The sequence below is a fragment of the Panthera onca genome, chromosome A1, assembly GCF_046562875.1.
Source record: "Panthera onca isolate mPanOnc1 chromosome A1, mPanOnc1 haplotype 2, whole genome shotgun sequence".
Lineage (NCBI taxonomy): Eukaryota > Metazoa > Chordata > Mammalia > Carnivora > Felidae > Panthera > Panthera onca.
In genome coordinates, this window is record NC_138339.1 from 114884435 (window position 1) to 114899321 (window position 14887).

The following is a 14887-nucleotide window of genomic DNA, read 5'->3' on the forward strand; positions in this document are numbered from 1 at the left end:
GGGAGGAAGTGCCCTAACAGAGGCTGGGCCCCTTGTCTTTCTTGAACTTTCTGATTACAGGCTTCTTCCCTGCTGGGTTGGCATTAATGACCACACCAGAAACCCCCTGCTTCACAGCCTAGTTCTGAGTTTGGACACCACCCTGACTCAGTGGTCACACGCCACTTTTACCCTCTGTGTCTTTAGGGGTTTAAAGCAAAACCCTAAGAGAGGATTTCATTGTTTTAAACTTCTGCTTTAAAAATGAGAACCAGAGATGAGAAAGCACACTTTGATCACTCTGCCTATGGTATGAAAGCAGGGAACTTGAGTGGTGCAGTTTATGTCGGCTGATCTAGAGTTTGGGAAAGTTGATGACCACTTCCCCCACCTCCAGCTCTTACCCTCACTCACCAAAACTGGGGCGTCTTAAAAAGGAGGGAAATTCAGTCATTCATACCCTAAAGTTTAACTCCTCTTATAGACCTCCCCCTCTGTCCAGCCTTCAGCTGAAAGAACATCCTGAAAGAACAGCTGAAAGCAAAGTGTTATTTCTGTACTCTTCCCCACCCTGGGAGGCCCCTGCCTGGTGGGGACAGTTAAAGTAGACCCAGCTCCTTCTAACAGTGGTAATTGTTATACTTTCTGAATAATGTGTACTAAATATTAAAATGCCTCCAGTTCCTTCTCACACAAAGTGACCTCTCAGAGGAGATTTCTCCCACTGTTACACCAGCGTTGTGACTCAGTGGCTTTTGTGTGCAGGGAGAAGGGACCTCATAAAGGACACTTACATCCAGTGTTGCAGCTTTCTCTTTGGACCATGTCACAGCATGTCTGAAACCTATGTAAGCCAACTGCTAATGCTTGCCTGTGTTTTGTTGCCAGTATGGTCAATCCATATAAATTTATAAGGGCTAGAAGCTCTTTAGCACTGGGAAGTAAGGACAGCTGTGAAATGGAAGGACCATTACCTTGGTAGATTTCCTGCATTTGGTTTCTCAGTGTTCTGAACAAGTAGTGTTCCCTCCTTTTTAAAAGTAGTGGCCTACTCTTCCTCTCCCTAAATCACTTTGCCAGTGAGCTCCAAGCATAATCAGTCTCTATTAGGTTTGAGGGGATAACAAAGTGTAAGTGCACACATACCATATATCTGCTAAATAACAGGAATGAAAAAAGATGGAAGGCAAAAAAAAAAAAAAATGAGGGAAAAGGTAAGTTAATGCTGCTACTGAAGTATTATGGTTTTCTAATACAAGAGGAAAGAGCAAGGCATACCTCTACAGGCTCCAAATGAAATTATATTCCAAGAATAACTGTAGGATTAACAAGCTTATCACAATAAATTATTAAAGATTGAAGAATCAATTAGTAGAAATTTAACTTCATTAAGAGATTATTTAGATTATAAACTGAAACTAAAGAACTGAGAGAGGAAGAAAGAAAACCTCTCCTATAACTGTTCAAGTAAAACAAAATATGATGGTACTTTATATCAGGGAAGTGATTTTCGCCTTAGCGGCTGTCCTGATCTGAGCTCAATGACTTAAAACAGTTTTTTATATTATTAGTTTTTACTTGCATAAGTAATATATGAACACATTTGCTTTTGAAAAATTTAAATATTACAAGTAACGATAGGAAGTCCTTGATTACTTCCACCCTACCATCTTAGCCTCCAGGTAATCTTTTCCAATGTCTTCTATATATTCACAAATGTGGACTGTAACATAAAAAGTATCACACTCTGTATATTGTTCTACAACTTTATTTTCTTTCTTTCTTTTTTTTTAATGTTTATTTTTTTTTGAGAGAGAGACAGAGTGTGAGTGGGGTAGGAGCAGAGGGAGAGGGAGACACAGAATCAGAAACAGGCTCCAGGCTTTGAGCTGTCAGCACAGAGCCTGATGCAGGGCTTGAACTGAAGAACCATGAGATCATGACCTGAGCTGAAGTCCTACCGACAGGGCCACCCAGGTGCCCCTACAGCTTTATTTTCTTCATGTAACAATATCTTAGAGCTCTATCCATGTTGATACATATAGATCTGTCTCTTTCCTTTTAATGGCTTCATGATGTTCCACACTAGGAAAATACTTCTTTTATTTTACTATTTCCCTATGAATGTATATTTAGGCTGTCTCCAATTTTTCGCCATAAGAAACACTCTTCCAGAGTATTCTTGTACAAGCCTCCTTGAGTATTTTACACAATCACTTCTCTGGGAGAATAATTGTTGGTCACTAGGGTGTACATTTTTATTTTTAATACACATGACTGGTGCTTCTCCAAGATGGCTGTGTCAACGTATCGTTCCACCTGCAGTTTAATAGCGTGCTTGTCACGTTTTCTTGTTGTCTTAATTTTCATTTCCCTGATAAGTAATGAGATTGAGTACTATTTCATAGGTATAATGGTCATTTTTATATCTTCTTTTGTGACTTGCCTGTTTAGATCTTTTGTCCATTCATCTGTTGAGTTACTTTGTCATTTTTATATGGATTCATAGTTTATTTTCTATTCTGAACAGTAATCCTTTCCTGTTGGACTGCAAATAGTTTTTCATAGTCTGTTGCTCATTTTAGAACTGCTTGTGATGTCTTTTCTAGTACAGAAATTTTAAAATATGATATAATCAAAGTGATCGTTCTTGTTCATTACTGCTTTTGCTTTTGATGTCTTTTTAAAGAAGCCCTCCCTAACCCCACAAGACATAACTACATTATGCTAACTTTGCATTTAATTGTTCTGTGCTAATGATCTATTTGTTTTTCATGTTTCATTAACCACAGAGCTTAATTGTAAAGTGACTTATTTAGAAGCTATCCACACTGTAGAGTTTCATACTGTAGGAAAGGTGAAATTGGCCAGATTGTCCTTTGTGCCTTTGTCTTTTTGTACCTCAGAGGAATCTTTGCATAGAAGGAGGCTGTCTAATGTAGTTACCGGGAGCTAACAAGTTGCTAAACTCCTGGAATCTAACCTCTCTTGCTCGCATTTTAGCTTTGACAAGAGCACCCCATTAAAAGGGGCTGTGAACTAATGGCATCTGGGTTAGAACTGAAATGCATTTATCCAGAGAAGGACTGTTTTGCATTGTATTTAGGATACATTGTGGATCCTACATTGCATGCAAATTCGGGTCTGAGTAGATTTTTGTGAGGGGCCTGACAATCCAAACTTCCATTATAGCCATACTCTGAAAAAATAAATCCAAGTTGCAAAAACAGATGTGAACCTTTGGATATAATTCTTAGTCCTAAATTCACTTACAGCTTTCCTAAGGCATAATCATAAGCAGAAACTGTGCATTATAATGGCAAAATAAAACAAAAACAAAAACAAAACAGTGCCTGACTCTAGAAATCACTTTACTTTACAGTTAGCAAAAGGTAAAATAATAACGTAAATTTTTTAAATGCTCTAGAATTTTTATTCTGAAAATGAACTGCTTATAAAAATAAGAGTAGAGTCACTGCTACTTACAAACCCTCACTTGCCCCTTCCCCGTAAGAGTCTAAAGGCAGGCCATGTCTTTTTTATTTTTGGATCCCTAGATCTAGCTCAGTAACTTGTACATAGTAGAGCCCCCACCCCAAATATATATTTATGTATAGATGTATGTATATATTATAGATAGAGAATTATTCACTTTAAGGGAAAGTCATATTTTATTTTATTGGCCCTTTCTCTTTGTTTTGTTGACCCAACTTGGTTACCAATTTTATTTACCACACTTAACTCTCCAGGTGACTTTTAATTATTTCCAAAATCTACTCTCAGAAAAATAAGATTTTATTTCATTTAGGATCTTCAAAAAATGTACTCTAGACTCTAGGCCAGGAGTCCTTGTTCATGTATGCCGGTGTGCTGGTGAAGCCTATGGATCCCTCCTCAGAAAAATGTTTGAAATTATATAAAATAAAATATAGAGGATTACAAAAGAAACCAATTATATTGAAAAAGTTGCCAAAATATTATAAAGATCAAATTTGTAATGGTAATATGTAAGCTTGCTTGTTAATGCATTTATTAAGATTTAGTGGTAGGACCAATAACTACTGTACTAGGGATACATACAAAACATATTTTGAGATATCTGCACTAACTAATGCAATACAAAAGTATCTGTGATTTGTATTTTTGGCCAAGTCACAGGTATTGTGTTAACAGTACTGTGGCTTGTTGCCTATATTCATATTTAAATAAGATGGTGAATTTCAATTTGAAGTTAATGCCAGTAAAGATGTAATTTATTTCTCTGATCTAAGCCTGATTCTTATCCATGGATAGAACCCCTGTTATGGTGGTAATTCCAAAAAAAAAAAAAATCTCCCAAAAACATTTTGATCAACAAGTGGAATAATTATAGGCCTCCCAAGGTGATCTGCTTAGAATGGGAAAATAGTCATTTTATTCACTCAAAAATATTTAAGTACCTACCTTGTCTCATATAGGCTTGATTCCTGCTCTAATAGGTCACAATTTAGTGCAGAATGTAGATGCTCTGTTTATTTGAAAAAATAAATATAACAACTTAGGTCTCTGTTCTCAAGGCTTTGTTTTGTTTTGTTTTGTTTTGCTTTTGAAAAATTTTTTTAATGTTTAATTTTGGAGACAGAGAGACAGAGTGCAAGCAGGGGAGGGGCAGAGAGGAAGACACAGAATCTGAAGCAGGCTCCAGGCTCTGAGCTGTCAGCACAGAGCCCGATATGGGGCTCGAACCCACAAAGCACAAGATCATGACCTTGGCTGAAGTTGGAAGCCCAACCGACTGAGCCACCCAGGCACCCCTAAAGGCTTTGTTTTATAAGTTTGCTGTTGTTGGAATTTGCTCTTTATTTCCATCACTTAAATTAATCTATGTTGCTTCTCTTGTGTTAATGCCTCATTTAAATTATAAAAACTTCCATCCTGAAGGTTTTTGTATTTTTGTTGGAAACATTTTGTCATTATTAAAGGGAAAAAGTGACTGTTTTTGAAGAATATCACTAGTAGCCATTCCTACTGTCCTGAAACCCAACATCTAATTATTTTTAGTTACCAGTTATAATCTGTGGCTATTATGATGTGCACTACTTATCCAGATTAGAAAACTCTAGAGGCACCTTGGTGGCTCAGTGGTTAATTGTCTGACTTTGGCTCAGGTAACCATCTCACAGTTTTGAGTTTGAGCCCAGCATTGGGCTCTGTGCTGACAGCTTGGAGCCTGAATCCTGCCTCAGATTCTGTGTCTCCTTCTCTCTCTGCACCTCCCTCCCACTCATGCTCTCTCTCTCAAAAATAAATAAACATTTAAAAAATTAAAAAAAAAAAAAGAAAACTCTAAAACAAAGACAATGAAATAATTTACTAATCTTTGTGAACTATAATTATAAAGTGTTTTCAAAATAAAAATTGAAGAAAATGACTTTCATTCCTGTACTTACAACCATCTATTTTTTTTTAATCTTTTAAAGTACACAAAAGTTATTGTTGTCTCCTATAGACAAAAAGTAGGAATGATTGATACATTTATTCCTATTTTTTTGTCTACAGGAAACAACTTTTGTGAGGAGTAGTCATATGTGATTGGGAAATTAATAGTACGTGAATTTTAAAATGTCAGCCCGAGCCAAGCTGGACTTCTGTGAAATTCTAGATCCTTTGGAAGATCTAGATCCCCTGAAGGATCTAGAATTGTTTGGTTGACTCCTCAGCACTTGCTATAATTTTACCCCTCCAGGGCACCAAGATGAGGGATATGGCAAGCACCTGGTCACATCACACATTTCTCTCTCTGTGCCTTTCAATGTCTGCTAGAGTCAGTCTAAAGGTGCAATCCTGAGCACTTAATCAGATTTCTGGTTCAGAAAACACAGAAGTTATGGTGGTTTTGGGGAAAAAAAAAGTTCTGAGACACTGTTAGGACTTATAAGCCCTTAAATAAAATTTCAGTGATACAGGCTCAAGGCACAGAATTACTCATCTTCATAACAGCACTGCTCCAAAGCAACCCTGCTACCATCCAACAGTTAGGACATTCATTCAATCCTATCAGCAGTCTCAGAATGGATTCTAAGCCAACTAAAACTTAACATTTCCCTTCAAAGCATTCTGGAGAGCTGTGCTCATAACTGAATATGAGTTACTTTTCAGCCATTGAGCCAATACTTTCTGTTTTCCAAGAAAGTGGGGTTCTCCTGTCGCCAGGGCCATCTAGGCATTTGTTGCAACATGTCTACGAGTGACTCCTAGCTTTTCAGCTCCTAGATGCTTCCAAGGCCCCATTGAGTCCTCAGTGAAATTCCAGAAAGCAGCTGGTAGAAAAGGTCTCCATAGTTTGGACATAGATGGCTGGCTTGCATTCAACAGACCCTGGTGTTTTATGCTTTCCATGAGTCCAAGGGAGCCTTGATAACCAGTAATCCACTAATTCTTCCTGTGGATATTTCTTAAACACTTACTGTGTGCTTGGTGCTATGGGCATACCACATCAAATAAGCCACGGCCTCTGCCTTTAAGTGCATTACAGCTGAACCATGACCTGTCACCACTCAGTGCAGACACCAACCTCTGAGACTGAAGTCAACCCCTTAACATAACACAACTCTGATGCCTGCTGGCTCAACAGAAGCTGGAGGAAAGAGAAGGAGGCAGTTGTAAGAAAAAAGTATACTTTCCTAAACGAAGTATGTTGTGCAATACCAGCGGCTGCACTAAAGCTGATTTTGAAAGTTTTGGTTTTCTTATTACTATGAGAGGATTTACTTTTATTTCTCATTAGCCCAGTTGAAAAAAAATAGCAACAGAAAAGTTCCCTTGACTTAACTGAATGTTATATACTGTGATATAAACAGTGTGTGTGTGTGTGTGTGTGTGTGTGTGTGTGTGTGTGTGTGTAATTGTTATTTCAAGAAGGAATGGAATGATTAAAGTCTTGATTTAGAGTCATTCAGATGATCACGAAATTCTAGGGTGGGGGAAGGGGGTGGGAGAAAATACATAGTTCAATACCTTACAAAAATAAATACTTGCCAGCTGTGTATTTAGTAAGAGCCTAGGGGCAATGCCAAATGAAACAAATAATATAGGATGGCAACATGTACTCTAATGAAAACCACCATTCCAGAAAATTAGAAGACCCTGAATGGTGTTAAAATCACAAAGAAAAGAATTTCCAACATTTGACCTCATTTCCAAAATGAAAGCCTACCTGCATGATGTGTGTAAAGAATGTTATTCTCCAGTGTTGGAGAGACCTGGATTTGAATCTCAACTATGGCACGTGCCCATGGCCTTAGGCAAATTACTTAACCTGTGTTTTGGGTTCCTCAAATGTAAAATGGGCCTAAAAATACCTACCTCTTAGGATTATATATGTATATAAATATTCAATGAGGTAATATATATATAAATTTCTTGACAGGAAGTAGGTATATAAAAAATGGTAATGCTCCTCCCCACCCCATTCACTCTACCAAAACATGCAGAAGTTGGGCTTTTAAGGGTTTTTTGGCAGGGGGGTGGTGTTGTTTTAAGGAAATAACTCTTGAAGCTTAGCAGTTCTGTTTAGGAGATAATGATTAGCAGTGCATGATCACCATTTAATTCATAACGACATTTCACACAGAGTTCTCATATACACTCAGTGATTGCCATCTACCTTTTGGAGAACTCATCAAAAATTCTACCAGGTTTCAGTCGAAGAGTTAGTAACAATGACCATATCAGAAAAGTTCATTTTCTGTAAAGGAGAAGTGTTTTGCCTTTTTAAAAATGTATATAATTTTTAAAAGCAAAGCTAGATATTACAAAAGCAAAAAATTCGATCAAGGACCATTAAGACATCCATTTTAAGTAACTACTGACTACTTACGATCTACACTATTCCTGACACTGTTCTAAGCTCCAGGTATTGAGACATTGGATAAGGACCTACCCTAATGAAGTTTACACTCGAGTGACTTAAAATTTCCTTTGATGTCTTTTAACACTGGATACTGATAGCCCTTTATGATGAAGCCAATGACTCTGAAGCAAAAAGGAATCAGCACTGGGAAGGGGAAATCCATGCATAATAAGAATAATCTGATTCCCTTGAGCCCAGATTTCTAGTTCCAGTGGGTCAATTTTATAATGAAGAGGGCTTTTTGAAATGCATTGAGTTATTCTAAATCCCAAGCAAATATTCAGCTGTCAGAATAATAACAAGAAGTTCCACTGCTTTAGTATCAGCATTCTTTTCCATATGGAACCAATTTCTTAAAATATCCTCAAGAATATACCGGGAGACTCACTTGTATGTCACCTATAGCTTGAAAGCAAACTGTAATATAATGATTTAGAATTTTCAACCTGGTCAAGGAGATTAGCATTCTTTTTTTTTTAATTTTTTTTAACTTTTATTCATTTTTGAGAGACAGAGCATGAGCAGAGAAGGGGCAGAGAGAGGGAGGCACAGAATCTGAAGCAGGCTCCAGGCTCTGAGCGGTCAGAACAGAGCCCGACACGGGGCTTGAACTCATGAACTGTGAGATCATGACCTGAGCCGAAGTCAGACGCTCAACCAACTGAGCCACCCAGGTGCCCCAAGGGGATTAACATTCTAATCCCAGCTCCCCACAAACCTCAAACCCTAGATTCAGTTCCGTGTTCATTCACAGACTTGGGAACTTCTCTAGAGCTGGGCTTCCTCTTCTATAAAATGAGAAGGACAGTGGTACCTGTTAACGTTGGTCAACTGCTATAGCAATTAACTCAAAAATTCAGTGGCCTAATACAGTAAAATCTTACTTCTTTTTTTTTTTTAAGTTTACTTATTTATTTTGAGAGGGAGAGAGAGAGAGAATGAGTGGACGGGCAGAGAGAGAGGGGAACAGAGGATACGAAGCATGCTCTGTGCTGACAGCAGAGAGGCCCTACCTGGGGCTCATGTGAGATCATGACCTGAGCCGAAGATGGGCGCTTAACCAACTGAGCCACTCAGTTGCCACAAAAGCTTATTTATTTAGAATCATAGTCCAATACTGGTCAACAAGGTAGGCTTATTCCCCCTCAACAGTCAGGGTCCTGGGCTTCATAATTAAATGTGGTTCTAGCATCTTTTTTAGCCTTGTCCTCTGCATTCGTTGAATGAGGAAAGAGAGAAGGTGTGGAAGACCACGTGGGTTTTGTTTTCTATGCAGGCCACCCCTTTTGTCCACATTGCAGTGATCAGGACTCAGTCTTATGGCCATATCCATCTGCTGGAAGGCTGGGGAATGTACCCAGTGTGGTGGCTTGGAGGGAGAGGAAATAGAGTTTGGTGAACACATAGCAGATTTCCCCATAGTACTTAGTTCAGAATGTTGTTTGGAGAATTAAGTGAAATAATATACATAAGAATTCATAAAGGTCTTTGGATCAATAAATATTAGACTCATATCTTTATTTATCTGCAGAGATGACTATAAAAAGAACTTTAAAGATGCCCATACCCTTTATCTCCTTTACCAGTCATCTTAATCTAGAGTCATTTTAGATATATTTTGTGTAATTGAGAGGTGTGGAGAAGGAGAAGAGGCCATCTTTTCACAGTACACTCCCAAATAATACTGGTTCCTCTTGGTTACCATTTCCAAGCATAAGCTCATTTTATTATTAAATGATGACTAAAGTGTGTGACCTTAAACTCTAAAAGAAGTTGGGATTCACCATATAGGTTCATCCAAGCTACCAGAGTGGTTTCTTCTAAACAATGTAGGTCAGATCATGTCAACATTGGTTTAAAACCCTTCAGTGTCTTTGCAGTGACTTTAGAATAAACTGTGAATGCTTTATTCAGAGTTGGTATCCCCAACCCATATTCCCAGGATCAGCGTTGCCTCCCCCTCCAGACTCATCTCACATGGATATCTCTCCCACTCCATTCCTTCTTTTATTCAACAGCTATTTATCTAGTCTCTGTTGTAGCCACTGGAGATATTGCAGTAAAATTCCTTGTAGTGGGATATGGCAGGTTAGCGTGACCCCAGTTACAAGTGGTTGCCTCTGTGGCTTGGTGCTTGCTGTTCTGTTTTCCCCAGCCTAGCTCATAGAGGCCCATGTAGAATAGTCACTAACTCCACAATTACTCTCTCACAGTACCCCATTTGCAGTCTTGATAGCATTGCACAATCTGGAAAATCCTTTTGCTCATTTGCATTTGTTATCTGTCTTCCTCTACTACACTGCAATTCCCATGAGGGCAAGGATCTTCTTTATCTAATTCACTACAGTATCTTCAACACTTATTTTCCTGGCAAAAAGCAGAAACTCAGTAAATATCTGTTGATTGAATGGCTTAAGGAATGAATGAACTGACAGGCAGCAACCAACTTATGTGGTGATGGCCCTTGGCCTGAGGAGACAATGTGAGTTCCATTTTCCTTCCTGATAGCCTCTGCTCACCTCTCCCCTTTCTGACTGTGGTTTTATAGGGAATGACACCACTTCACTGGGCAGCTTTCCACAACCGGCCTCAACACACCCAAATGCTGCTGAAGAAAGGAGCAGACCCCACTCTTGTGGATAAAGACTTTAAAACAGCTTTGCACTGGGCAGTCCAGGTGAGAAATTGGCCAGCAAACTTGTCTCAAGTTTAGATGGTGTGAAGCAATGTTAACAGTTCTCTGAGTATGTCAGAACTGAAAGATGGAATTATCAAAGGCACAGCCACTGCAGTGATATGGAGGTTATTAGTGTGCTAGAGCAAGTAAGATTTTCTGCACTCCTCCCATCCCTCATATCCAGAGGGGCAACAGCAAACCTGTCCATTTGGAAGATGTGAGTGCATCACTTGTGGAGAAGAAACCACGCCAAGATACATAGGAGGAAGACAGCCTGCTTTGGATGTTATATACAGACACACACACACACACACACACACACACACGCACACACACACATGCACACATACATGTAAACAGACACATAACACTTCTCTCCCTTGCTCTCTTGCTCTCTCCATCCACATGCTTGCTTAGTAGCTCACAGCACACCAGGAAAAACCTTCAAAGATATACTAGGAAAATCTCTTCAAAGTCTTTGAACCATAACTCTCTTCTTCCTTCCAAATCCTCCAAAGCAGAGTTATTCCAGATGACCCTGAATTCTGTCCTGAGCAATGAAAATCATGCCTTATAATGCTACCTCATGATCACAAAAGGCAGTCTATATCAGTACACATGACTGAAGAAATCAGAATAGGCCCAAGAAATCTATAGCCCAATGAGGGGGAAAGTGAGACTAAGGTGAAAGAATGATCATGGCTAACATTTATTGACGTGCTTTCTATTTGCAAGAGGAATGATCAACTAAGAGTCATTTCCTCCATCCTTCAGAGGAGAGCAGTAGTATGCATCATTTTAACAAACTTGCTAGCCTTTTCTGTCTTATGATACCCAAGCATAGACACCTCCACTGTTTATCTTCACCAGCTCAATAAGGCACTCTTGCCATACTGCTGCCAGGATCCTTGTAAGAGGAGTTTCTGCCTGCTTTGATGGTGGTTACATTCAGTTGTTTCACATGCCAAGCATACCAGAGATGGGCACCTGGCACTTTCAGGCCTGAGGGAAGAGACAAACAGAAGTGATTTGGAAACTGCTCTGGTTTTGTCCCTCCAACCCTGGCTTCAGTTACTCTGTACCAGCACCAGCCCTGGGCAAAACTGTGAAGTGAGCAAAACTTATTTTGTCATCCCCACCTGCCTGTAGCATCCACCTACATACTTTCAGTATCTAATCTCCCACCCTGACCCCCGGGGTGCTGTCCTCTGGTTGGGCAACCATGTGTGCTGATGCTCAGCTGATGTGAAAGTGGTATCCAAATCAAGCATTTCCTGTATTCATCCTCATCATACTTGAGTTTTAATCCCACAGATTTCTGATGGGGTTCAAATCTCTGCTCCCACTTCCTCCACCCCACCCCCAATTTAGAGTTGCTGCTCTAGTCCTGCACGTGCAATGGAATCATCAGCAATGCTTGTAAAATTATAGGTCCCCAGACCCCCCCTTCACATCTTCTAATTTGGACTCTTCAGGGGTGGGAACCCTTGCTCTCACCCTCTAAGAGGCAGTTTGGCAAAATGAAAAGTCAGAAAATCTGTTTGTATTGACAGACATGGTTTTGATCTGAGGAAAATCACCAATACCTTCTTGGTTTAACTATCAGTGTATCTTTGGGGTATGAATGAGATTGTGCATATGACAGCACTATGTAATGTGCTAGGTAATTGGAATAGATAACCATTTTTATTATGGTTCCTGATTTCTTCCACAACAGCTTAGTTATCATACCCACATCATCATATTCTTTCTCCCTACTAGATGATATAGCTTTTAACCTGCTACATTGATTGCAGTCCTGTCTGCACTTTAAAATCATCTGAAGAGCTTTTAAGCAATATTGGATACCCAAGCCCCACATCCTTAGATTTTCAGTCAGTTTTTCTGGAGTAGAGCCCAGGCATCCATATTTTTTAAAGCTTTGCTTCATCCCAGCAGACTGCAATATGCACGTAGGGTTGAAAACTGATGAGGGAGCATAAGGTAAGCTGACACCTCACAAACCCCCTCTCCTCCCCCCACCCCCACAGGTGGAATATGTGTGATATTCCTCAGGCACTGCTGGCTGACCAAGAACAAAGGAAAGGACTGAGAACAAATGGTTGAACTGATAGAGATCAAAGGACCTGAGTCTCCATCAGTTTACAAATATCTTAGTAAATTACAAGAAGAAAGGCAATCTTATCAGTAGCCTAATCTCCAGGAACTCCCTATTATTATTGATAATGATTTGCTAGAGGGAAAAACAACCTTAGCCTGACAATAGCTAAGGCTTCAGTAATCTGTGAGTCTTCTTTAGCACATGGAAATCCCTTTAAGAAACTTCCTCTTGACTTTATCTCCCCCAACTCCAGAGCATATAACCAGTCACTCTTCACAACCCCAGTGCAGCTCTTTATGCCCACAGGTCCTGTCCCGGTGCTTTAATAACTTTTTTGCACCAAAGACATCTCAGGAATTCTGGTCGGCTCCAGACCCCCATCACTCCAAAACCCCATCAAAAACACTATGATAAATGAATTCATATTAATGGGTACTAAAACCTTAGCTACTCCTACATAAGATATTTGCATTTTTGACCATGATTTTATATAAGCATATCGTGTCACTCATTTATTGACTCAACTGCTTAATATATATTTCTTGAGCACATACCGTGTATCTGGCATTGGGTGTAAAAAGATTAACAAGGCAGGTTCCTTCTAAAACCCTTACAATTGTATGAAATATGCTATGTGTGAGTGTGAGCGTATGTTAGCACACTTTTTTCTGAGGAAGGCATCCATGACTTTCTTCACTTCCTCAGTGAGGATCAGTAACTACCCCCCAAAAGGTTAAGAATCACAGTTGTGGGAAAACCGTGCACCCTCTGTCTCCTTGTGGTTAGCAGTGGAATTCAGAAGTGGTGCGTCCTGGCCTTTACTCTGCAAAGAAGGCTAAGGGTAATTCCAAATGTCAGCTGAAACCACGATGACACTTGCCTGCTTTAGACTTCTTGTTAATTTATAGTACAGGACCAGCATTGTGCTCCATTTACAGTTTTTCCACATGAATGAGTCTATTTCCCTTTGTCATTTATTCCTTTCCCTGAACTTCCTGCTCTTCTCTTGGACCACATGAGACCACATTTAAAGCTATAGCACTCTGAAATAATAAAGCCTCTGTATTCGACCCAGATTAACCAAGGCAGGAAAGATTGGAAACATTAGGTCCGTGAAGTGATCTGGAATTGGGCTTCTGCCCCATCTCTAAGGTCTCTTGGTAACTGGTGGTGCCCTCCTGTGGGCCCACTGCCCTCATTCGCCCCTCCTGTCTTCCCAGGAGACCCTGGTGCTTGCCTCTGTCTTGGTTAGCACTGAGCAGAGCCCTGACCCCATCCAGTCTCTCTTGATGGCATCTCAGTCCCTTCAGAGCATGTGAGGACACCGATTTATCAGGAGTCCACACGGGTGTCTCTCCTCCACAAGGCAGAAATTCAGTTCCCAGTCTTTTTCTCACTCTGTTCCTCAGAAAGCCTGTCGCTTCAGCTATCATTCCCATCAGAACATTCTCACCAGTTTCAGTATTTGTATTTCTACTTTCAGCCCTTTTTTTCTCCATTCTGTTCTCACATTGCCACCAAGTGCTCTTTCTACAAATCCCAAAGGAATGTATGAATACAATTGTTATCCCACCAAAACAGTTATGGCCCCTGTTGGTCCTTGGCTTAAAAACCTTCAGTGAGTTCCATCTGACATCTCTCTTGAACTCTAGACTCATATTTCTAGCTCTCCTGGGCCTCTCTACATCATTTCCCAGACACTTCAAACTGGTCATGTCCAAACTTAACCCGTGATCTCTCCTTCCTGCCACACTCCCATCTTCCTGGTAGCCCAAGCCAAAAGGCCTCTGCATGGTCCATGAACCCTCCTTTCTTATCTCCCTTCACTGTCCCTTCATTATCAAGACTCCTCAATTCTACCTCCTCCGTTCCCACATCTCTGTTACCTACTTTCTATCCCCACTGTATAGGTCATGGTTGTACCAGGAAACAGCCCATTTGCATGGGATAAATCTGGTAGGGAGTCATGAAGAGGCTATTTCCATACCACAGTACGTTGCCATTAGGGCATCTGGGCCTAAGAGGGCATGGAAGGGAGCGGTTACTAAGACAGAAAAAGCTAGAGCTGTAGGAGAGGTCCCAGGACAGTACAGGTAGCCTTTGATGGAATGAACAAACTGTGGCCTGGCAGGGAGAGAACTGAATGATAAACACCTCAGTCTCTGTCCTCCTACACCCATCTCCTGTCAGTGCCACTCATTGGCCAAACCCAACAGGAAAACAAAGGAGTCCATTTGAT

General features: G+C 40.1%; 1 protein-coding gene across 2 annotated transcripts in view; it reads left to right on the forward strand.

The window, feature by feature from the left end:
* ANKRD55 (ankyrin repeat domain 55) overlaps positions 1–14887 on the forward strand; it is a 196493-nt gene that overhangs the window by 155083 nt on the left and 26523 nt on the right. For both annotated transcript variants that reach the window (XM_060635755.3, XM_078449750.2), the window contains exon 8: positions 10419–10547. In XM_060635755.3, coding sequence (XP_060491738.3) covers positions 10419–10547 — 129 coding nt within the window. The remainder of the gene's footprint in view (positions 1–10418; positions 10548–14887) is intronic.